The sequence below is a fragment of the Squalius cephalus genome (genome assembly GCF_949319135.1).
Source record: "Squalius cephalus genome assembly, chromosome: 5".
Taxonomy (NCBI): Eukaryota; Metazoa; Chordata; class Actinopteri; order Cypriniformes; family Leuciscidae; genus Squalius; species Squalius cephalus.
This window is the reverse complement of record NC_137126.1, coordinates 49,803,406-49,827,154: the sequence shown is the minus strand read 5'-3', so window position 1 is coordinate 49,827,154 and position 23,749 is coordinate 49,803,406. Positions and strand designations below refer to the sequence as shown.

Sequence of the window (23,749 nt, the reverse complement as noted above, 5' to 3'; positions counted from 1 at the left end):
GGAATGTTTAGGTTTAAAAAAGTAATGAAATGACAAAAGAACATAATCAAAATTATAAATATATAAATAAATATCTATCTATCTATCTATCTATCTATCTATCTATCTATCTTTATCTATCTATCTATCTATTTATCTATTTATTTATTTATTTATTTATTTATTTATTTATTTATATATATATATATATATATATATATATATATATATATATATATATATATATATATATATATATATATATATATATATATATATATTTGAAAAACAAACTAAATTAAAATTGCTTCATAGGCAATAGACATCAAATGTTTATTTTACGTTACAATTTCTGCTCTACAAGACTAAAGTTGCACTAGCGCTTTAAAGATTGTTTCGTCAACGAAAACCAAACATATAAAAATATTTTTTAATTGTAATAAAGCCAAATAGAAATATTAGTTGAAAAACTTAAACTGAAATGAAAATTGGAAATGTTGCCTTGGCAATAAACTGAAATAAGTTTAAGTTGAAGCACTAAAATAATTAACTGGAAAATAAACAAGCAATCTTAAACTGAAATAAAAATAAATTAAAGGTAATAAAATGATAAAAGCACAACCAAAAAACTAAAAAAAAGTAACTAAAATTAACATGAAAACCAAAAATATAACTAAAACTGAAATGAATTAATAAATAAGATTAAACAAGTAAAAATAAGTAAAAATAAAATAAACACATATACATATATATATATATATAAAAAAAGACAAAACACTGAATAAGAAGCACTGGACTTGATTAAAGCCTACCGGCAGCGATCTGGATCTTGCAGTTTGATTCCAGCTGAATTCTTGTGATCTGTTCGCCGCCCCGTCCGATTACTGACACACAATAAAGACACAGAGCTCAACTTCTGTTAGGACTAACACATTTCTGACAGAAGATGTCGGACACACGTTTCTCAATGGTCAAAGCACATATATGTAGAGAACATCTACAGAAGCAAGTGACTAAACAACAGCTGAAATTTATTACTTTTAAAAAATGTGCACATAGTGGTAGAACTAAAATCTGTCACAAATGTACTTTTTTTTTGATGATTCATCCACAAAAATTTCATCATAGAAGCTGCTTTAGATTTTTGCAAACCCATTTGATTATAAAGCCCAAATATGAACATTATCTATCAGAAACAGATTTCACTCAGATCTTCAGTACTTACTGAATCCAACCATCTTATCAGGCACTTTGTAGTCTTCTGTTATTATAGCCCTAAACAAACAACATACGCATACTGTAAATATCAACATAAGATTATTGTAGAACAGTTTTAATGAATAAAAGCGCTCACCTTGTACCATGTACCATTGCACCGAGCTGGTTCGCCACTTAGATGAAGAAAAAAGAAAAAGTGCATTAGTATTAATTACTGATAAATTCACAGGATATCGTCTCAGCCAAAAGTGACTCCAAACCCAAGGACATTTTATCAAGTAATGCATCAACAACATACATTTATCAACTACACTAGAATAATTCCTTCCATTAGCTCCGTTTCCATCCAAAGTTGTGAATTTAACTTTGTAATATCGCATAAAACATTTGCGAATAAAGCAGCGTTTCCATCCAATGTGTTCAAGAGAACATGAGTTGCTGTCATGTTCTCTTGCGTTCGGATGCTGGTGTTCGGGAACACACTCGTGAGAGACGCTTCTGAAAAGAACTTTTTTATAAAATGTTTTTGTTATGAAAAATGCGCAAAAACACGATTTTCAATTTTAATATGAAATAAATATTTTCCAAAACACATTTTACTCTTAATATGTGAGAAAATGAAACCCATAAATCTTTGAGTGAGAGTGTGTTCGGCCGCAGTACCAAACGCTTCCACTAGAGGAAATTCGTCTCATTCATTTTCACTGCGCTCATTATTGACCATGAATTGCACAAGTGTGACTATTCTTTTAGGTCAATGTAAACTTTTCAAATCATATACATGATTTTTTTTTTGTGTGTGCGTGTTCACACAGCAAGTGCCGACACCATGCAAAACACAAGTTTCGCACAATTCCGATGAAGTAAAAAAATTAAAGCAGAAAGCCCGCCGGCCCAAAGTTGCAAGGGTGGTTTTTCGGCTCACAGGCGCTCGGGGGGGGGTGCGAGACAACCACCATTCAACTCGAAAAAAGTCAGAACTATTCCAATGACTCCGAAGCTGTTCGGTTAAGGTAAAAAAAGTTACTTAGTTCACCTTTAAAAGTAAAAAATGAATAAAAAAAGTAACATTTTCCCCTTAAAAATTACCATACAGCCCCAGAGGGTTAAGATGTGTTCAGTGCATAGATAAAGGTTATGTATTATAACTGTGGTTACTATTATTCATGAGATCATTCAATGCATTATAAGGCGTAATTACTGCATTAAAACACTTTTATAATGCATTAGGTAACACTTTATTTTAGTGTCCTTGTTACATGTACTTACCATAGTAATAACAGTAAACTACGCATAATTACATGCAACTAACCCTCAACCAAACCCTAATCCTACCCTAACCCTATAGCATTGCTTAATATTACTCAGTACTTAAATATATAATTACACTGTAACAATGACCCCTTAAAATAAAGTGTAACCATGCATTATATATAATGGCTACTTTATTTTAAGGAGTCATTGTTACAGTGTAATTATATATTTGTACTGAGTAATATTAATCAGCTACATGTACTTACTATAGGGTTAGGGTAGGATTAGGGTTTGGTTGAGGGTCAGTTGCATGTAATTATGCGTAGTTTACTGTTATTACTATGGTAAGTACATGTAACATATGTAACAAGGACACTGTAAAATAAAGTGTTACCCAAGTAAAAGTTGAGTAACAGCCAAGAGCATTTAAATAATGAAAAACACACACACTTTGTCATGCATTCAATGGCAGGAGCGTTCGGTCAACTCATTGTTTTTAATGTATGTTGTGCTTTTAACGCCTCCAGCGCTCTCGACACAAATCTGCAACCCACAGAAACAGGTTTCACTTCCTGAAAGACCTCACACTCGCTGTTTGTACCTCTTTCGCAAGCAGTTCAAGAACAGAAGCAGCGATCAATGCCTCGTGCGGAAAAACACTGTCAAAGGGCAAAGCTTCATAAAGTCCTGCATTGATTTCAGAGTTATTTTACATGTGTCCCATTACAGTCCGCTGATCAACACCGACACGACCGCCACAACACCGGCTGAAACCGCTCGTGCGCTCAGATTTCAGATCATTGTATTCTTGTCAAGCGTTGCAAGGCTTTTTACCTCCTTCGTCCAGAGAGCGTTTCTGGCCGCCGTAGCCATAGAGCGAAGCGTCGACGACTGGGGACGAGTTGTTCAGATGCGGAATCTGCTCTCCACTCATCTTAGCAATCTAGAAGACATCAGAGAAACACACACACTCATCTTAGCAATCTAGAAGACATCAGAGAAACACACACACTCATCTTAGCAATCTAGAAGACATCAGAGAAACACACACACTCATCTTAGCAATCTAGAAGACATCAGAGAAACACACACACACACATTAGCAATCTAGAAGACATCAGAGAAACACACACACCTTAGCAATCTAGAAGACATCAGAGAAACACACACACCTGTTATAGAGTTCATTATTTTACAGTCACTGTAATACCAACTGGAGTCAAGCAATGAAATATAAGTGGTATTCAAAAATAAATGAATGCAAAAAAGCTACATATTAATTATAATTTTTTTTTTGCATTGAATTACAGTTTTTGTTGCAATATATGTGATTGATAAATGCAAACATGATGCTTTAAACAAAAGCATGAGTTCTTCATTAATTTACAGTCACTGTATTACCAACAGGAGGAAAGCAATGAAATATGCTATTCAAAATGCAAAAAAGCTATTATATGTTATAATTTTTTTTTTTTGCATTCGTTTAAAATTTTTGTTTAAATATGTGATTGATAAATGCAAAATACAAACATTATTTAACATTATTCAATTAAAATTACTAACAGCAGTATAGCAATGAAATGCATGCAATTCAAAAAAATAAATAAAAGCAAAAAAGCTATATATATTTTTTTATATATAATGCTTATTTAAACTCTGAATCAACATGCACCAAAGCTACATTTTTCTAAATGTCGTAATCATTTGTTAACAAACAAGTATTCATTACTTCAATGAGCTCATTATATCTGCATTAAATTACATTGTTTAAATTAATACATTTTTCGCTAACTGTGATTTTGTATTTATACATTTCTGAAATGCATAACTTAGACAGTCACCTCTGATAACAGATCACTCTATATTGTAATATGGACTCAGTTATACAAATAAATTAAGTTGAATATATATCATATATAAAGTAGCTTTTTTGCATTCTTTTTTAATTGCATTTAAATTTTATCGTCATGTTTGTTTGCATATTGCATTAAAAAAAATTTGTTTAAAAAACACGATTGATGCAAATGAACATGACGATTTAAACAAATAAGTAATTTGATCATTCTTGCTTAATAACAAATATTATTAAAAATCACTATTACCAACAGGAGTATAGTAATGAAATATACATGCAATTAAAAAAAAATGTATGCAAAAAGCTATACATTATATAATTAAATATTTTGCATTGCAATTTTTTGTTGAAATATATAAATGAATGATACAAACATGATGATTTAAACAAAAGCATGTAATTTTATCATTATTGCTTCAGCATAAATATTATTTTACAGTATTTATTTTAAACCACTGTATTACCAACAGGAATATACCAATAAATTATAAATCCAATGTCTTTTTTTTTGCGGTTGCAGTTGTCATGAACACTTCATAATGTTATGAATCAAAATTGACAGATGTTTGTATGCAAGCGCAATCTAACGCACTACTAGAGGTCATATACACTCATCCGACAAACCACACCGCATGTACTTCAAACACTATGAATGAAATGTGCTTTATAACCTTTCATAAAGCGTTTCTGACCATTGCACGTCATGAACGCTTTACGATAGGTTATAATAACGCACCGCTTTCATTAATAAAGCATTTCATTCACTGGAGAAAAGCAAGTCACACTAAACTGAAACATCCAGAAAATTAAGAACAAAAAGCAGAGAATAATACCAGTTAATACTCCATTGCATTAGACTGGTGCATGCAAGAAAAGCACTGTTAAACTCAAAGCAAGAGGCCATTTTGAGGAGAAAGACTTGAGTGGGGTAGAGAGAGGGAGAGAGGCCGGTCTCCACCTCTTCCCTCCAGCTAAACCCTCTTTCTAGGGAATGCTGGGAAGGAATGCCAGCTATGCGAGTGCCTGGATAAATGAGCGACCCGAGGGAAAGTCTCCAGTGAAATGCAGGAGTCGGTAAACAGCAGTCGAGAGAAACACTGGCCACTTGTTGAGCACTCACCCATTCACGCACGAGGAGTGAACTCAATGTAGGTCAATGGAGCCCGTTAATTACCCATGATGCAACAAGCCTAACACCTAACAGGGCAGATACGTCCATGTCAGAGTCAGCGACACAACGCATGCGATCACGGGCGGAGAAACGAGACCTGACTTCTGGATCACGGATGATCAACACGACCTGGTGTGATTGTCGAGTTAAACGTGAAGGTTTTTAAAACTCGACAGCTGTCACTGCATGGCATGGGTGGACCTGATTACGCAACATGTTCACATGCACGTCATCACAAATCAAACACACACCAGCACTCGTTTCTAGCGCAGGGCAAACTACAGATAAAGTGCGTTGTGACACGCTGATAAATCAGGTCGTAAAGAGACGAGTGTAACGATAAAATATCAATGCAATGCACACAAAAAGATGAAAATATATATTTGCATTGCACTGCATTTTAAGGTGTGCAGGTTTTTTGAAGGTAAATTTAAGAACTTTTTAAGAACATTTAAGTAATGCATTGAATATATGCTTTCTAAATGTAAATGTCTAGGGAGAAACACACTGAGATGTATTAGAAACACGTTCTTCCTCAATAAGTGGGTCTTTTTTTGCATTGCAAATCAACATGCATTTCCTTAACATGCAAAAACTCTGTGAAACTTGCAAAAAAAAAAAAAAAAAGGGGAGTTTATGATTAAACCGAGCAAATATCCGGCAGAGGAATTATAAGCTCACTTAATTTTGTAGAAGTCTTCATTTTACATCTGCATCTCAAACAAATGTATGTTGATTTAAATACTAAATACGAAGGAAGATGTGAAGAGTTCAGATGCAAAAGCCTTTAAGTGCCATCAGAAAATTTCTTCTAAAATTATTTTTATCAAGCTTGTATATTTAAGTTCAGTAATTTCACTTTAATGGCAATGAAAATGACCTATTAATTGTCATTTAAGTGAAATTACTGAACTTAAATATACAAGCTTGATAAAAATGATCATTTTAGAAGAAAATTTCAGATGGCACTTAGAGGCTTTTGCATCTGAACTCTTCACATTCACTTTTGCAATGCATGCAACATTTAATGTCATGACTTTATGAATTTATGCTCTGATTTAAGACCTTTTTAAACCCTAATTTGTGTAATTTAGACTTTTTAAGACCCGCAGAAAGCCTGTGTGTATACATACACACACATACATATACACACATACACACACACACATACATACACATATAAACATAAATATATATATAAATAAAAAAAATACACAATATTTACCTTTACATGATTCAGAATTATTCACTGTATATTGACGCAAACACGATTTAAACAATAGCATGCTATATTATCATTCTTGCTTCATAACTAATATTTTTTGCAGTATTAATTTAACGTTCACAATCATCAAGCCCGAACGAGCGCTCGTTTCTATCGCAGGACCACGAGCTACAGATGAGGTGGACTGACGCGCTGATAAACCCGGTCTCGAGTGTAAACGGTGTGCGTTCTCCGCTGTGAAACGGGCCTGTGGTTCTGGACGTGAGCCCAGGTCTATATTCCCCCAGAGTTGATAAAAGCTAAAGCACAGGGTGTCCGGATCGCTCTGAACACACGAGAGGAAAACTCACGGCTGGCCACAGGTGTCCGCTGTGTGTACAGGGTCATGTGACACGGGTGGAGGCCAAAAACGGCTCTTACATGATCAACTATCTGAAGATTAAAGCAGCAACGAAAACTGCAGAACATCACAGAACAATAATGAGAAAAGAAAAGGGTAAAACATTTATTATCAGACAGAAATAAGGAGGTTGGAACAGGGTTGTTACAGTTGACTAAACGAAAATCATAAAATTGTTACTCGAAATCAAATAAACGTTAACTGAAAATATTTTAAGAAGAAATTTTATTTGAGCTAATTGCAAACATTTTTTCATTTAGTTGCACTAAAATAAACTAAAAATTAAATTTTATTCAAAATTAAAGTTTATAAAAAAAAATTTGTACAAAAAAAATTACAATTACAAAAAAAAAAAAATTGCTAAAACTTTATGAAATCAAAATCTCTCAAATTTCTTGAAATCAAATAAACGTTAACTGAAATAAGATATTTAAAGAAACACATTAACCCTAACCCATATTTGAGCTAATTGCCTAACATTTCCATTTTTATTTAGTTAAACTCGACCCACTAAAATAAACTAAAACAAGTTTATAAAAACTAGAAGTAGAAAAAAAAATCAACTAAATTGCTAAAACTTTAAAAAATGAACAAAGTTTTTATAAAACTTTGTTAAAATGAAGCCGATAAGAATATAAAAATAAAAACCAATTAATACTTAATTATAATAGTATTTCAAAGATAACTGCTGTATAATCGCTGTAATGCGCAGCCGCGAGAGGCTTATTGCTTTAAGAAACAACAGCAACAATAAAAGACGTAAATTAAAGACGTAAATTTTCATGCTTTAATTGCCGATGTGTGAACAGCTCGTAACGAAACTTAAAAACGTGACCGTCCCGACGTCCTCGCTTGCCTCTGAAAGCCTGGCGACTGATTTTAATGTGAATTATGACTGATTATGACTGATTATGACTGAGGCAACTAACAAACGCAGTTTGACGTAATTTCCACTGAAACAGGAAGAGAAGGCGGGACATATTGAATGGCTCCTCCCCCTTTTCCAAATAGCCAATAGCATTTAGTTTATTTTGACGTTGCTGAGAAGGCCAGTGCTCACATTCTCCGTGATCATTAGTTTGTGATCTGTCTAACACGATATTAGATAGAACTGTTGTACATATAAAGTAGACAGTGATGAAGAGTTATTAGCGTATGGCGTGTGTTTGATGTCCAGTGTTGCTGAGCAGAAACACATAATCATGTTTCTCTTGTTCTCCTCAGAGTCACGTTGGGTTTTCTCCTCAGCATTAGAGCTTCATCTATCACTGTTTTACATGTTCGTAGAGTTAGTTTCTGGTGTAAATATACAGGCTATAATCTGTGTGTTTAGCTTTTTTTTTTAATGGCGTGTGCTGGTGTTTCGCGTGTGTTCGGCCAATCAGCGAACACTACCGTCACTGTAGTTCCTATAGCGCTGGTTTAGACTGACTCTGAAGGAGGAGTTAATGAGTTCCTCCTAAAGAAGTTCCTTAGAGCTAAAATCGTTCCCAGTTCCTGCGGTGCGTTTATAGCATAGGGGGCGGAGCTTCAGATTCTAGAGAGCATTTGATTGGACAGAAGATGTGACGAGAAGCGGTGATGTCATAAAAATTCCTGATCCATTTTAGCGGAAGTGAGAGACTAAGTTTTAAATCTCCTAAATACGAATTTTGTCATTGTTTTGGAAGCTTATTCATCAGCTTAAGCCTAGCATATGCATGCTAATGGCTAAAAAGAGTAAGTTTTGATTTCAGGGGGCCTTTAAACGTAGCCTGGGTTTCCCCATGTTGCCTTGAGCGCTGCGCGATTTTATTCCCGCTGCTAGGCAGCCTGGACACCATGGACCAGATTTTCCCCTCAAAAAGGGAACCAATCACAGAACAGCGAGGGAGCAGCAAGACGATGACGACGTCTATGCGACACACCGAAGCAGTTTGTTTATATCTATGGATCCAACATGGCAGCAGACGCGACGTTACCTTTCGATGCAGCCTTAGATAGTGTCCTAAGTAGTTTAGAACGCAAGTTTATTTCGTCGTCTTCCTCGTCGAATTTCTGCCGCTCTACATACGTCATCTGGTATAATTGAAACGATTGGCTATGATCTACGTACAGCGCATTTGATAGACATTAGTAGCGCCCAATAAACGGCTCTGGGCATTCGTAAACCACGCCTCAAATACGAGAAAATGAACATGTGGTTCCCAGATCACGTCTCAATGAGAAAGAGGTCTGACGTTAGCCAGGCTACTTTAAACGCGGAACTAACACAGATATTAAAGTGAACCGTCTCTCCTCAAGCTGACAGGCTTTGACAGAGTATTGATCCGTCAGGCGCCGCCTCACAAGCACCGGCACTCTGGAGACTTCCCAATGAAGTCATGCAAGCATTCAGAGACTACAACTCCACTGAACTGCACTCACAGCTCCAAACCGGCTTAGGAAAACAGTCACTCGCTTTCAGTTGTATGTGCATGTCACAAATAAGCAGAAATAATGGAATATTCATGCAGCTCATGTGCTCACGGCTGGTTTTTCATGTTATGCAAACGTGGCGCGGCACATGCATGAGTGACCGGTGTCCGAGAGGCTCATATTCACAGCTCACGCGTCTCTCTGACTGACGCGCGTCACGACAGCTGCAGCGGCACGGCTCACGCTACAGCAATCCTCAGATACAGCACGGGAACAATCACACCACTGGAGGACACACTGCTACTGTGAAGAGTTACCTCCACTTTAACTACCACAGTGCTCATATGAGCAGATATACTATGCAATGCTATATATAATGGTCAAATGAAGATTATGATTCATAAATGTGCTAATATGAGCAGATATACTACATGCAATGCTATATATAATGGTCAAATGAAGATTATGATTCATAAATGTGCTAATATGAGCAGATATACTACATGCAATGCTATATATAATGGTCAAATGAAGATTATGATTCATAAATGTGCTAATATGAGCAGATATACTACATGCAATGCTATATATAATGGTCAAATGAAGATTATGATTCATAAATGTGCCCATATGAGCAGATATACTACATACAATACTAATGGTCAAATTAAGATTATGATTATAAAAAGTGCTAATACGAGCAGATATACTACATGCAAAACTATATGTGATGTTTAAAAAAAAATGAAGAATATGGTTATTAAAAGTGCTAATATGAGCAGATATACTACATGCAAAACTATATGTAATGGTTAAATGAAGATTATGATTATTAAACGTACTAATATAAGCAGATATACTACATGCAATGCTATACGTAATGGTAAAATGAAGATTATGGTTATTAAATGTGCTAATATGAGCATATATACTACATGCAATGCTACATGTAATGGTAAAATTAAGATTATGGTTATTAAATGTGCTAATATGAGCAGATATACTACATGCAATGCTACATGTAATGGTAAAATGAGGATTATGGTTATTAAATGTGCTAATATGAGCATATATACTACATGCAATGCTACATGTAATGGTAAAATTAAGATTATGGTTATTAAATGTGCTAATATGAGCAGATATACTACATGCAATGCTACATGTAATGGTAAAATGAGGATTATGATCATAAAAGTGCTAATATGAGCAGATATACTACATGCAATACTAAATATAATGGTAAAATTAAGATTATGGTTAGTAAAAGTGTCCATATGAGCAGATATACTACATGCAAAACTATATGTAATGGTTAAAAAAAAAAAAAATGAAGAATATGATTATTAAAAATACTAATATGAGCAGATATACTACATGCAATACTAATGGTCAAATAAAGATTATGATTATTAAAAGTGTCCATATGAGCAGATATACAACATGCAAAACTATATGTAATGGTAAAATGAAGATTATGATTATTAAAAGTGCTAATATGAACAGATGCAACATGCAAAACTATATGTAACGTAAAAAATAAATGAAGGATATGGTTATTAAAAGTGCTAATATGAGCAGATATACTACATGCAAAACTATGTAAATGGTAAAATGAAGATTATGATTATTTAAAGTGCTAATATGAGCAGATATACTACATGTACAGCTACATGTGAAGGTAAAATGAGGATTTAGATGATTGAGAGCAGAAGCACAAGGCCACGCTGCTCTGAAGGACACAAACCCTCGCGATGTGCAACACACACTGTGACAGTTGAAGTTTTCCTTGAATCCTAAAACTGGCCGGAGCACATGATCATCGGTGTGGATTCACTACACGAGTGTGTGTGAGTGTGTGCGTGCGCGCGCTTAGCACAAGTGTCAACGTGCACAACAAACTTCACACTGCGCACTTTCCGTCGGTTTGCGCAACGCGAGGAGTGTGTTGTGTCGGAGTGTGTTGCGCGTGCGTTCGCGTGAGTCGAAGTAAGTTGTAAAACGTGTGCATGACAACAACAGGTTGCAGCAGTTTGTTCCTGGTGTTTCTGTAGTTTCTGATCGAGTAGATCGCAATAAAGTTGTTGTCAATGTTGGCAGCGTTAAGTTGTGTTTGATTCTTCCGCGTGTAAATTGTGTTTTATAGTTGTTGAGTTGTGGCCTTAATCTGTGTGAGTGAGTGTGTGTGTGTGTGAGTGTGTGTGTGCTGGAGTTTAAAAGCTCATCCAGCACTAGCAGCTAACAGGCTACACACACACACACTCACGCCAAACGCGCACTCATTAAACACACACAAACACACACAGACGCGTGCGGTCGTCTACACACACATGCTGGCGTGTGTACCTGTCGCGCACGGTGAAACGGGTCCGTGAATCCGTCAGCCTTCATCCCGGCCTGAGCCACCGAGGCCTGTCCCTGCACCAGCTCCGCCATCATCATCATCACACACACACTCACACACACAAGCGCATAAACACACACACGGCGTACACGACCGACCCCGGAACAGGAAACAGCTCGACGCAACAACGCGAGACTTGAGAGGGAGACGAGACTCTGCGAGATTTCACACACGTGGTTCTAACAGCACTGAAAGAGTTCATTTTATTGCTTTTATTTCTTACTTAACCTGATCACACTTGATCATTTAGTCGTTAGCAAGTCTTTTATTTAGTGTACATCTTCACTTCATTTCAATTAATTTATTAATCTACTAAGTTTTTATTTCTTATTTTGTGCAACATTTTGTGACTATTTTTAATAATTTTCATGTGAAGCCCTTTGAATTATTGTAGCCAATGTATATATATATATATATATATATATATATATATATGTATATATATATATATATATATATATATATATATATATGTATATATATATATATATATATATATAAACAATTTGTAAATATGTTATATATGTGTGCAACAATTTTTTTACACATGTTTGTGTGTATATACTGTATATAACATTTTTTTTAAATAATCTATATTATAATATATAAAATATAGGCTAATATATGTATGCATATATAACATAAAATGTTAAATATATGTTTGTGTATATATATATATATATAAATATAAAAAAATGTTACATATATAATGTGTTTGTGTGTGTATATATATATATATATATGTGTGTGTGTGTGTGTAGGCTATATATAACATAAAACTTTTAAATATATAATAATGTGTGTGTGTATGTATATATATATATATATATATATATAATTTTTTTTTTCAAATTCAAAAAATTGTTACTTGTCCAGACATCACATGCATTTAGTCGATTTAAATTTTATGAAGTATGATTTTCATATTAGTGCTAATATGTATATAACTAAACTGAATTACTGTGATCTACCTCAACTTTAACTAATACAAGGTAAACAAACGAAAAAATAAAAAATTACAAAGGTATATTCCATCGCATTATGAAATCTTCATGTTACTGGGTAAATTATTATTAATTGATCAATTAATATGTGAATCAATGAAAAACTACGAGGAAAGATGTCATATATTCACAATTCTTTAGCAAACACTTGCTTTGGTCCAGCACTGGCGTGTGAGTCACGTTTATGGTTATGATGAACTCCTTCAGCACATGTGGGAACATCTGAGAACATCTGGCAGGAACTGTGGGCGTCACAACTGCAAAATTGCCATCAATTTTAGACCTGCTTATGCAAATCGGTTTCGTCGGCTGAATGAGTGACAGGCGTGAGTGTAAGTGTGAAATCTCAGATCAGAAATAATAACTGTGGAAAGTTCATCAATTATTAAATTAGTTCTATTCATCTATACAGCAGTTCTACAGAGAACAGTGATGCGCCAGTACAGCAGATCAGTAGGCCTAGTATTGCTGAACATTAAGTGTCTCCAACTAAGCCAGAGGCGATTGATTTTAAGCATAAATTGTATAGAAGTTATTTCTATTATTTTCTAACAGGCTTTTTTTTTTTTTTTGCAATTCACCTCCAGCTGCAAACACTGTAAAACATTCCCTAAATCAACATCAAAAAGTTCAGTTGCCGCCTTAATTTTTTTAAGTACAATCAAATTGGCTGTACAAGTCATTTCAACTCATTTTTTTTCAAGTTTTGTCTAGTTGAATTTCATATAACTTAAAAGTTGAAATACTCCTTGGATGACTTTGTCTTTTTTTTTTAATACAATTTTTGTCACTTTTTTATATGGAAGCTTGTTTCCGCCACAGGAAAAAAAAAAAAAAAAGGTAATTGCAACTTTTTATCTCACAATTCTGACTTTACCTCAGAATTGTGTTATAAAGTCAGATATAAAGCCAAAATTGCGGAAAAAAGTCAGAATTGCAAGATATAAAGTTGCAATTGCGAGATATAAAGTCAGAATTACATGATATAAAGTTGCAATTGCGAGTTATAAAGTCAGAATTGCAAGATATAAAGTCAGAATTACGTGATATAAAGTTGCAATTGCGAGTTATAAAGTCAGAATTGCAAGATATAAAGCTGCAATTGTGAGATAAAAAGTCGCAATTATCTTTTAAAATGTTTTATTCTGTGGCGGAAACAAGCTTTTAAGCAGAAACTGCGTTGACTATCTTATTTTACACTAAAAAAAACTATGGGTTAAAAACAACCCAACCGTGGTCAGTTTGGCGACCCAGCACTGGGTAGTTTAGATCCAGCAGGGTTGGGATAAATGTCTGTTTTTTTTGTATGGTCCACTTCAAATGTTGACTACCGTAATATGGGTTGGAAATGAAACCCAGAAATCTTGGTAATCACCAAATCACTTTTACACACAAGACTATCAAACGGTCAAAAAAGTTTATTTAAAACAAGAGAAAGAGCAATAGTCAAGAGTAACAACAACAAAGCGCTATACAAATAAATGTGAATTTAATTGAATCAATGTGAGAAGAAATGCAGAAAAGAATGACAATATATATATATACAGTTGTTGGTTCGTCATTCGTTTCTGCATATATACTATATATATATATATATATATATATATATATATATATATATATTTTTTTTTTTTTTTTTGTTACATAGCTTGGTTGACTTCCAATGTAGAATGCGGTGTGTTATTTCTTGATAACAGACGCTGCGAAGTATAACACACCGTTGCCATGAAAAACAGAGCGTTGCTATGGACGCAGAACGGACTATTTTCTTTAGCGGAAGCAATACAATAGTTTTTAAATCAATAAACTCCTTTTTAAATCAATATTTTGTGTCAAATTATTTATTTATTTTGTAGGTAGCCATGTAATAAGCGGGATAATGTAGAGCGAGGCGGGTGTTGTAGCGAATAACAACCCCTTCAGGATTCAAGCTCCGCTTCGCGTCAGGGTCCCGATCAGCCTGTCGGGGGTGTATTCGCTATAACAACCGCCTCGCTATACATTATCCCTTACATATATGTGTGTGTGTGTGTGTGTATATATATATATATATATATATACAGTAGTCAACATTTGAAGTGGATCAAAACCTTTCATCAAAATTATACATGAATTTTGAACAATACGCGTTCTTGTCTTAGGACAACTTTGATGAACTTTTTTGATCCACTTTAAATGTTGACTACTGTATGTACGTATATATATATATATATATATATATATATATATATATATATATATATATATGGGTCATTGACAAATAAGGTTTTTAAAAGTGTAAAAAAATAGAATGGAGATATAACTATATTTGAAACCATTTTTTTAGTTTACCTAGGTGTTACCTAATAAGATTTTGTGGTTTGTACAATCAATTAACACTGTTTTTATCAACAAGATGGAAAAAATGTCACCAAAAAAGTCATTCGGTTTAACCACTGATCTGAAAGTTAAAAACTGATTTGACATTGATGTTGAGATAGTATATAGTGTGTACCACAGAAGAAATATTAAAAAAATGATCACTGATCTCATAAATGTAATCATTTATTGGACTACTCTAAACACTCCAACATATTCAAGTAAAACATTGCACAGGGAAAGGAGAAAAAGGGGAAATGTAAAAAAAAAGAGACTTATCTGCTTTATATTTGTATTATTGTAGTTCCTTTAGTTATTAAAAACAATATTATTCCATTTAAATATTTACTATATCGGTTTTACCGAATGACATTTTGACACTTCAAAATCTTTAAAATACCTTTATATGTAGTAAAATATAATTAAAACCTTTTGGATTCAGTAAAAGAGATCAAGTTGTACTACCTTACATACTTTGGATGTTATATATTTGTTTTTTTATTATTATTAAGGCCTTTGGACAAAAAAATGACCCGTCACGTCATTGACCCATATATATATATATATATATATTCAGAGAGAGAGAGAGAGAGAGAGAGAGAGAGAGAGATTGCCATTTTTGCTTTACATCGCCCTGTCGACCCGAGGCGTTTCATCTCTGCTGTTCTGCTCATGACCGGACAAATGAAACTGAGGTTTGGCACAGGACATGATCTGGTGCTCAGATGCCGAACACACACACACACACACACACACACACACACACACACACATTGACATTATCTGCAGGTGTGTGTGCTCGAGGGCTAAAAGTGCATCAGTAATGGCTCTTCTGCAAGCAGTTATGAGTATGACACAAAGGGCTGCTCAAATATCCATGTCTGCATTTCTGCATTCATAATCATAGTGTCATAATCCACAGCCGTGAGATCTGGAGAGAGACACATGTTCATGTTACAATCTCTATGTTTGATTCTGGCCATTATCACGGCAGAATTATCGAACAGAACTGCAAAGTTCACCAACGTTTCTCATGTTTCTCATGCCGAGTTCACGCGCATTGGTTTAGTACCTATGATCACGCGCATGAACTCGGCAATCGACTACTGTGGACTTCGACCGAAAACAGGATGTAAACACAGGTATGAGCGCTGGCTGAATAAATATCATTTTTATCCATATCTTTCACATCTACTGCAGTCAGATTCACTCGTGTTCACTCTGAAGGAATCACTCACATGACCTGTGCACTTGTAATGACACATCAAGGATGTTAAGAGGCTAAAAGCAGGTTTAAAACTTGCCCCATTGAAGTCAACAGGGTGCAAATTTTAAAAAGAGGATAACTCGGTGTAGGCAACACCGATTTTTGTCGTTGTTCTCTGTATTGACAGCACTCCAAATGTACAAAAAAATGAGCTCAATGTTAAAATTGACCGGAGTTCTCCTTTAACGTTCATCAAGCGACGAGAATACTTTCTGTGCGCAAAAACAAACTAAAATAACGACTTTATTCAACTCTTCATGTTCTTCTGTGTGTCTCTGAGTGAGTTCAGTAGTGTAACAGCACAGCGCTTCTGGGTCGTACGTCAGAACGGAGGCTCACTATTGGCCAGCATCACACGCATGACCAGCGTCGGCCAATAGCGAGCCTCCGTTCTGACGTATGACCCAGAAGCGCTGCGCTGTTACACTACGTGAACTCACTCAGAGACATTTCATTTTTTAACTCACTCAACTTTCATTTTTGGGTGAACGAACCCTTTAAAGTGCACTTTTTCAGTATTTTCAGTGTGAACACACGCACTATTTAGACAACAGAATGGCGTAGAATAGTGCACAAGTACGTGATTTGGGACGCACCTAGAATGGGTGAACTAACCCTTTAAAGCATATTAAAAACAGCATAACATTAAAAGCTTTAACGTGTAGATCTCCAGTGCTCCTGATCTGCAAATTCTCCACCAACACGGATTTAAAAAAAAACAAGACAAAGAAACTTTCAGACGCTTTTAAGAGCAGGTAAACACACTGTGGTCGCCGTCCGCGTTTCCCGCTCCTTCTCGCGTCCCGTAACTCACTCGTAACCTCGGACACTTCACTTGATTCCTCTCGGTTTAGACACTCTCAGCGACTCAATTACACAGAGACCCTGCGGTGAAAATTACGGATGTTTTTCCACAGTTTCTATCTTTCCGCTGGGACGCTTTGACCCCGTCCCTGCTGTTCACCAAAACACACACACACACACACACACACACCATCCCTCCCTCGTTTCTTCTCTTTCTTCCAATCCAGCTCTTATTCTCCTCCACCTGTCCTGTTTTTGTGTGTGTGTGTGTGTGTGTGTGTGTGTGTGTGTGTGTGTGTGTGTGTGTGTGTGTGTGTGTGTGTGTGTGCTTTATTGTATTGGCATCGGTGGCTGTGAGGTAATAACAGGTAAACGCAGTTGTTTGTGCACTTCTCCCAGCATGCTCTAAGAGCGAGTGACTTCTGTTGTCAATTTCCATTCAGCGTCGTCCAGTGATTATACCGGTGTGGGAGGAACTGGACGAGCCATGAAAGCTTTCTGTGCAAACCATTCTCAAACATATGCACACATCAAGAGGAACAACCTGACGCTTTTTGCCTGAAAGCTTCACAGAAACATCCATTAGAATTCATATAATCATGCTGTGCATTCCATAGACGACTCCAGGGTCCGACCTTAAAGACCCTTTATGCCAAAAATGCTCTATATAAGGAGAAAAGTCTGAATACTTTCATGTTTAATTGCTTATTTCAATGTTTTTCTACTGATAAAGTACGTTTAAATTACTGGTAACACTTTACAATAAGGTTCTTTAGTTAATATTAACTAAGAATGAACAACACTTCTTCAGCATTTATTAATCTGAGTTAACATTTACTAATACGTTATTAAAATCAAAGGTTGTATTTGTTAACATTAGTTAATGAACTAACATGAAACAATGAACGGCTGTGTTTTTATTAACTAATATTAACAAAGATGAACAAATACAGTAACAATGTATTGATCATTGTTAGTTCATGTTAGTTAATACATAATGTTGTTCATAAAGTGTTCCCAAATTACTCATAAAATGATTAAAATTAAGATGAAATCCATAAAGTTGTCGATTTCAACATTTACTGATACGTTATTGTTAATATTATTGAATGCGTCTGAGCTGACATGAGCTAACTAGCATTAGCAAAGATGAATAAATACTGTAAGGATTGTATCGCCCATTGTTATATAATATCATAAAGTTAACTAATCGAACCTTATTGTGAAGCGTTAACGAAATCAGATTTGATGGCTGATATTAAAGGGTAGAAGTGAATAGTTTGAAATAAAAATTTCAAATGCACAATTTTGAAAACATAAAGCATAAGCTGAATGAGGTTTTTGTCTGAATTGTGTTGATGGCGTGAGATTATTGACGATTATTGACAGCGGGACGCCCGTCTTATTACACAAAACATATCGAACCCAGAAAATCACTGAGAGAAAATACATATATTGATTGAGATGATCGAGCTGAACCCTGAGAGGGACGACAGCTTTACCGTTCTCATATTCTCCTGAAGCTTTATCCTGTTAATATTGTTCAATATTAAGCAAAAGAAGCCATGATTTCTGATCCGAGAGAACTTTCTTTGGGCTATTGACACTTTTATTGATACAGAGAATGGAGAAAGATTCTTGTTTGTTTATTTATTTATAGATGTATGTATGTATGTATTTTTTTCATTTTATTTTATTATTATTATTATTTATTTATTACAGGAGAGAGAGTTGAAAAATTACATGATCCATGATTTCTGATTTCTTTCTTTTGGCTTTTGACTTTTATTGATTCAGAGAGTGGAAAGGGTTTTTCAGTTGTTTGTTTAGTTCCATTTAATTTATTTATTTTCATATTTATTTATTTTTTAGTTTATTTATTTATTTTTCATATATATTGTTTTATATTTATTTATTTTTGGGATGGGGGGTGAAGTGGGGACAATATTATTTTGAAAAATTCACTTCTGTATTTATTATTTATATATATATATATATATATATATATATATATATATATATATATATACATATATATTTTTATTATTTTAATATTTCATATTTCATAAATATTAATTTATGCATAATATTTTTCATATTAATTAATTATTTTATGGGGGTGGGAGTGAAGTGGCAGGGGCGCGGGAAGATGTTTTAGGTTGGGGGTGCTTTTTGTGTGTGTGTGTGTGTGGGGGGGGGGGGGGTTCTTATTCACCACTTTTGAATAAGAAACAATATCGAGTCTATAAAACTCCTCAAAACTCTGCGAATCAAGTCAAGCGTGTCGGCGAGAGCACTCGTTTAAACAGCACACACACCTGAACTCGTTTAAACAGCACACACACCTGAACTCGACTGCACATTATTGACATTATTGATACTGCTTTCAATCGTAATGCAACGGATCGCTCTACGGGACATACATTAAGCCTTTAAATAAAAGGGTTATTGGGCAGTTTACAGTGTCATATACAATAAAAGAGTGTGCACAGCGACAGGAAATAGAAATGAACACAGAAATCCTGCCTAGAGCCTCACAAATGTTTAAAAATCATAATTTAACATATATATAGTCCTAACACTTTTTAAATTGCCCACCTAAAGTGTTTAGCTATTACAAATAATTTACTAAATGCTTAAAATGAATAAATGTAAATGAACAAAAATTTGCGTTACATTTACAATCCTGTGAAAACAGGATATCCTGTGAAGTGGGGAAATAATTTATTACAATTCTTAAATTCTCCTGCATTTTTATCCTTGTTAATATTGTAAAAGTTCAATAAACCGAGTGAGAGAGAGTGAAGAGAGAGAGTGAAGAGAGAGAGAGAGAGAGAGAGAGAGAGAGAGAGTGAGAGTGAAGAGAGCGAGAGAGAGAGAGAGAGAGAGAGAGAGAGAGTGAAGAGAGAGAGAGAGAGAGAGAGAGAGAGAGAGAGAGAGAGAGAGAGAGAGAGAGAGAGAGAGAGAGAGAGAGAGAGAGAGAGAGAGAACTATATAGAAAATACTCACATCATGCCATTGTGATCACCTCATTCTCGACATAAAATAGCTCTAAAAATAAGGGGAAAAAAGAGATAGTGAAATATTTTCATAAATTAGAATCATATTTGTATTATTAAATAATATTTATTTAATGAACTGATGCATTTAGACATGGGCCTCCTAAATACTAAAACTGCATGAATCAGTATCATGGGTATTATAGTATCGTTCATAAATGACAGTCTCACGGTCGTCATGTGACCATTAAACATTCCTGTGCTCATTTCTGTCTGAAAAAATGCAAATCATAGTGTTATTTATGCATGAATGCAATTATATTATGATAAACCCTCCCCCCCAAAAAATCAACAAATGCATGAAAATATTTGCTGCCAGTGTCTAATGAGTATAAATGCATTAGTACAATTACACTGTTGATCACGCAACAACAATATATAATTAACCCTGTAAAGCCTGACATGAAATAACAGTCAGAAAAAATCTAATGTTTGAAATGGAACAGAAATGAAAAAAAATAATATTTAAAGTTTGCATTTGTGTTTTATCTGATCCATCAGGCTCATATAGTGAGAATACAGATGAAAAATTAATTCAGAGAAAAATATGCAATTTGCTGCAGATTCTGATATTTATATGGACAAAAAGTAAGATGAAATTCTGATGCTTGTAAATCAATGAGATCTTTATAACAGTATAGCAGATTATTCAGACACCAGATATCATTTTTGATATTTTTTTACTAGTGTGTGCAGGACACTGTCATTTATGTGAGTGAGGAGAGCAAAATAAAGTAAACTGTGAGATATTATACCCAATAATTCTTCATTCAGTAAATAAAAAAAAATTTGAGATCAAAAATGATTGGGACACTTTGAGCTGATTATGTTTTGCTGAAGTGTGTTTTCTTTAATTGCTAATGCTCTTTTTACACACAGACTGAACACAATGAAGCATTGCTTGGTGATTGGTTGAGCTAAACTGGTATTATCTAATTGTGTAGTTAAATTTAACAGCTGACAGATATTCAACATAATTCATGTGTGAGACAGTCTAACAGAAGGACGGACAAAACCAGTCAAATATCAACTGAGTTCTGCTCATATTTTATCACCATTTTCTAAACTATAGCGAATAAACTGTGATGATGTTGAAGACGTCTGAATATACTCTGGTTTGACTGTTTTATTATCAGCCGTAATTTTACATCTGCCGTGACAGATTGTGTGTGACAGCAAAGTTTGGATCCTTTATAGGGTTAGCTCAGGCTATACGACACACAGAGCTCGAGATGTGTTGCTCTAGACGTCCGACGAACGCCGGTGGAAGCTCACGAAGGCCTGAAGTGTTTCTGAAAGCAAACGCCAGTGTGATAAAGAGCTATCGATCGCTCAGGCGTTCGTGTGAAGCTTGAAGCTCAAGTAACATGAGATCGGGGGTCTCCATCAGTCATTAACCCCCTCAGATGGGCAACATTAAGCAGCAGGCAAAATATTTCTATTTTTCCATCAATATTTTATCACGTGCAAAGCCGGAAACAAAGATGGAGCAGCTTTGGAAGTAATGGCCCCCCATCTGCTTTTATAGATCTGAGTTTGTGCCCTTTGACAGGAACAGACGTCTGAGACGCGAGAACACACCAACACAGGAGTCGGATGTCAGACGGAAAACACACGGATCAAAGCAGTTCAACACGCTTTCAACGGGATTAAGCCGAAACATGCACTCAAAAGATGATTTTTGCCTCTTGTTCGGTTTAATTCATTCGAATGAGCTGCATTTGGGGGATTACGTGTTGTTTGACGTGTTTCTTAGCAAAGGGAAAGACATGTTAGTGAAACGAACTGAAACTAAAGTCATAAAATGAATCAATGAATAAAAAACATTTTGTTGCTTGAAATAAAATAAACATTAACTGAAATAAAAAAATATATAACATTGTAATTATATTGAATACATAACAACATTCTCATTTACATTTATTTTAACTTGTACTAAAATAACTATAACTAAAATAAAAACGAATAGACTTAATAATAATAATAAAAAAAATATATATATATATATAAACATGACAAAAACTCAAAACAAAATTACTAAAACTAACCAAAATGAAAATTATAAAAAATAAAAACCTTCAATATATATATATATATATATATATATATATATATATATATATATTACACCAGTCTTTAAATGAATTAAGTAAATCAATTAAAAATTAAGTTGGACCAACATAAAGTAATTAGTCATGACAAATGTAATAAAGTTATTACCACATATCACAATAAATTAATTTGACCCAATTCAACTAAATTGTTTTGACTCACTGAAACTGTTTTAATTTGAATTGGCCTAGTGTTGTCATCAAAATCACTGATCCATAATTGGCGGAAGTGAGAGACTGTACTTTTTGAATGCTTGTATATTCTAAATGCGAATTTTGTTAAAAACTAAATTTAGCTTATAGATAACAGGAAGGCTAACATAAGCCAAAAAACTTCACTTTTGGTTTCATGGGGACTTTAAAATTAACAACTCATTCTTATAAAATTAATATAGTGTGGTTTTATAACAATATTATAATACTTTTTAATTAAATAAGAGTAAAAATATAATAAACATGTAATATAGAGCATATATTTAGCAAAATAATCTAGCGTTCATTTTTCTAACTAGCTAACTAGCATGCTAGCCTATGATGATTAGCCTAGCTTTAGGCTATGTGACATTGTTCTCAAGCTGTTTTATTGACGTCTTTCTGCGGTTGAAACACTGATTTGTCGAATACATGAGACATGATTGATTCCAGTAAGTTGTTCTGTATCTTTCAACATTCCTTCTGATGTTCTTCATTTATGTTTATTTGCTGCTGTGACTTGTAGTAAAGAGGAGAGGAGATGATCGGTTCACGAACCGCTAAAGCGATCTGTCACGCCAAGTTAAAGAGCGCCAAAACGGTATTTATTGTTTGAATTTTATAATAAAACTGACAGAATTTGAATGCTGAGACTTTGTTTCATATCAAAAGTAACCTGCTCTGTCGGTGTGTTGTCAGTGTCCTCTTTGTTCCGCGATGATTTTTCATGAATGCGTGAGAAAATTGATGAGGCGATTCTAAGATGGTCGCCGGGTGAAAGGAAATGCTCTTAAAGGGACATTGACAATATTCAAGGAACCGATGAAAACTCTTCCTTGAGAACTTCTGCATCCTGCTGGAAAGAAAGACAATCTTCTTATGCTCTCACCATTTCTTATATATCTAGTCTAGCGCTTCTCATGTTTATTGCCTTCTTAAAGTCCCCCTGTAATCCCTTAAAACTCATATTTGATCACCAAAATTACATATTTAAGCGGTTTTACCTTACAAAAAAAAATTGCATGTCTTAAAATATATTGAATGTAACTCG

At 34.5% G+C, this 23,749-nt stretch overlaps 1 protein-coding gene across 12 annotated transcripts in view; it reads right to left on the bottom strand.

Annotated features, from left to right (window-relative positions):
• The window catches only part of fubp3 (far upstream element (FUSE) binding protein 3), a 45,473-nt gene extending 22,014 nt beyond the window's left edge, over positions 1–23,459 (bottom strand). For 6 of the 12 annotated variants that reach the window (XR_013821304.1, XR_013821305.1, XR_013821306.1 and 3 more), the window contains exons 1-5: positions 11,846–11,992; positions 3,286–3,394; positions 1,334–1,370; positions 1,205–1,254; positions 792–863 (exon numbers count right to left, since the gene is read on the bottom strand). Coding sequence is in view for 7 of the 12 variants with exons in the window: in XM_079871920.1 (XP_079728046.1) it covers positions 792–863; positions 1,205–1,254; positions 1,334–1,370; positions 3,286–3,394; positions 11,846–11,944 (367 nt within the window). In the remaining 5 variants the exon portion in view is untranslated. Of the gene's footprint in view, positions 1–791; positions 864–1,204; positions 1,255–1,333; positions 1,371–3,285; positions 3,395–11,845; positions 12,028–20,345; positions 20,388–23,374 lie in introns of those variants that run through there. The other 6 variants (XR_013821303.1, XM_079871921.1, XM_079871918.1 and 3 more) reach the window with 4 other exon arrangements.
• Positions 23,460–23,749: the final 290 nt, after the last annotated feature.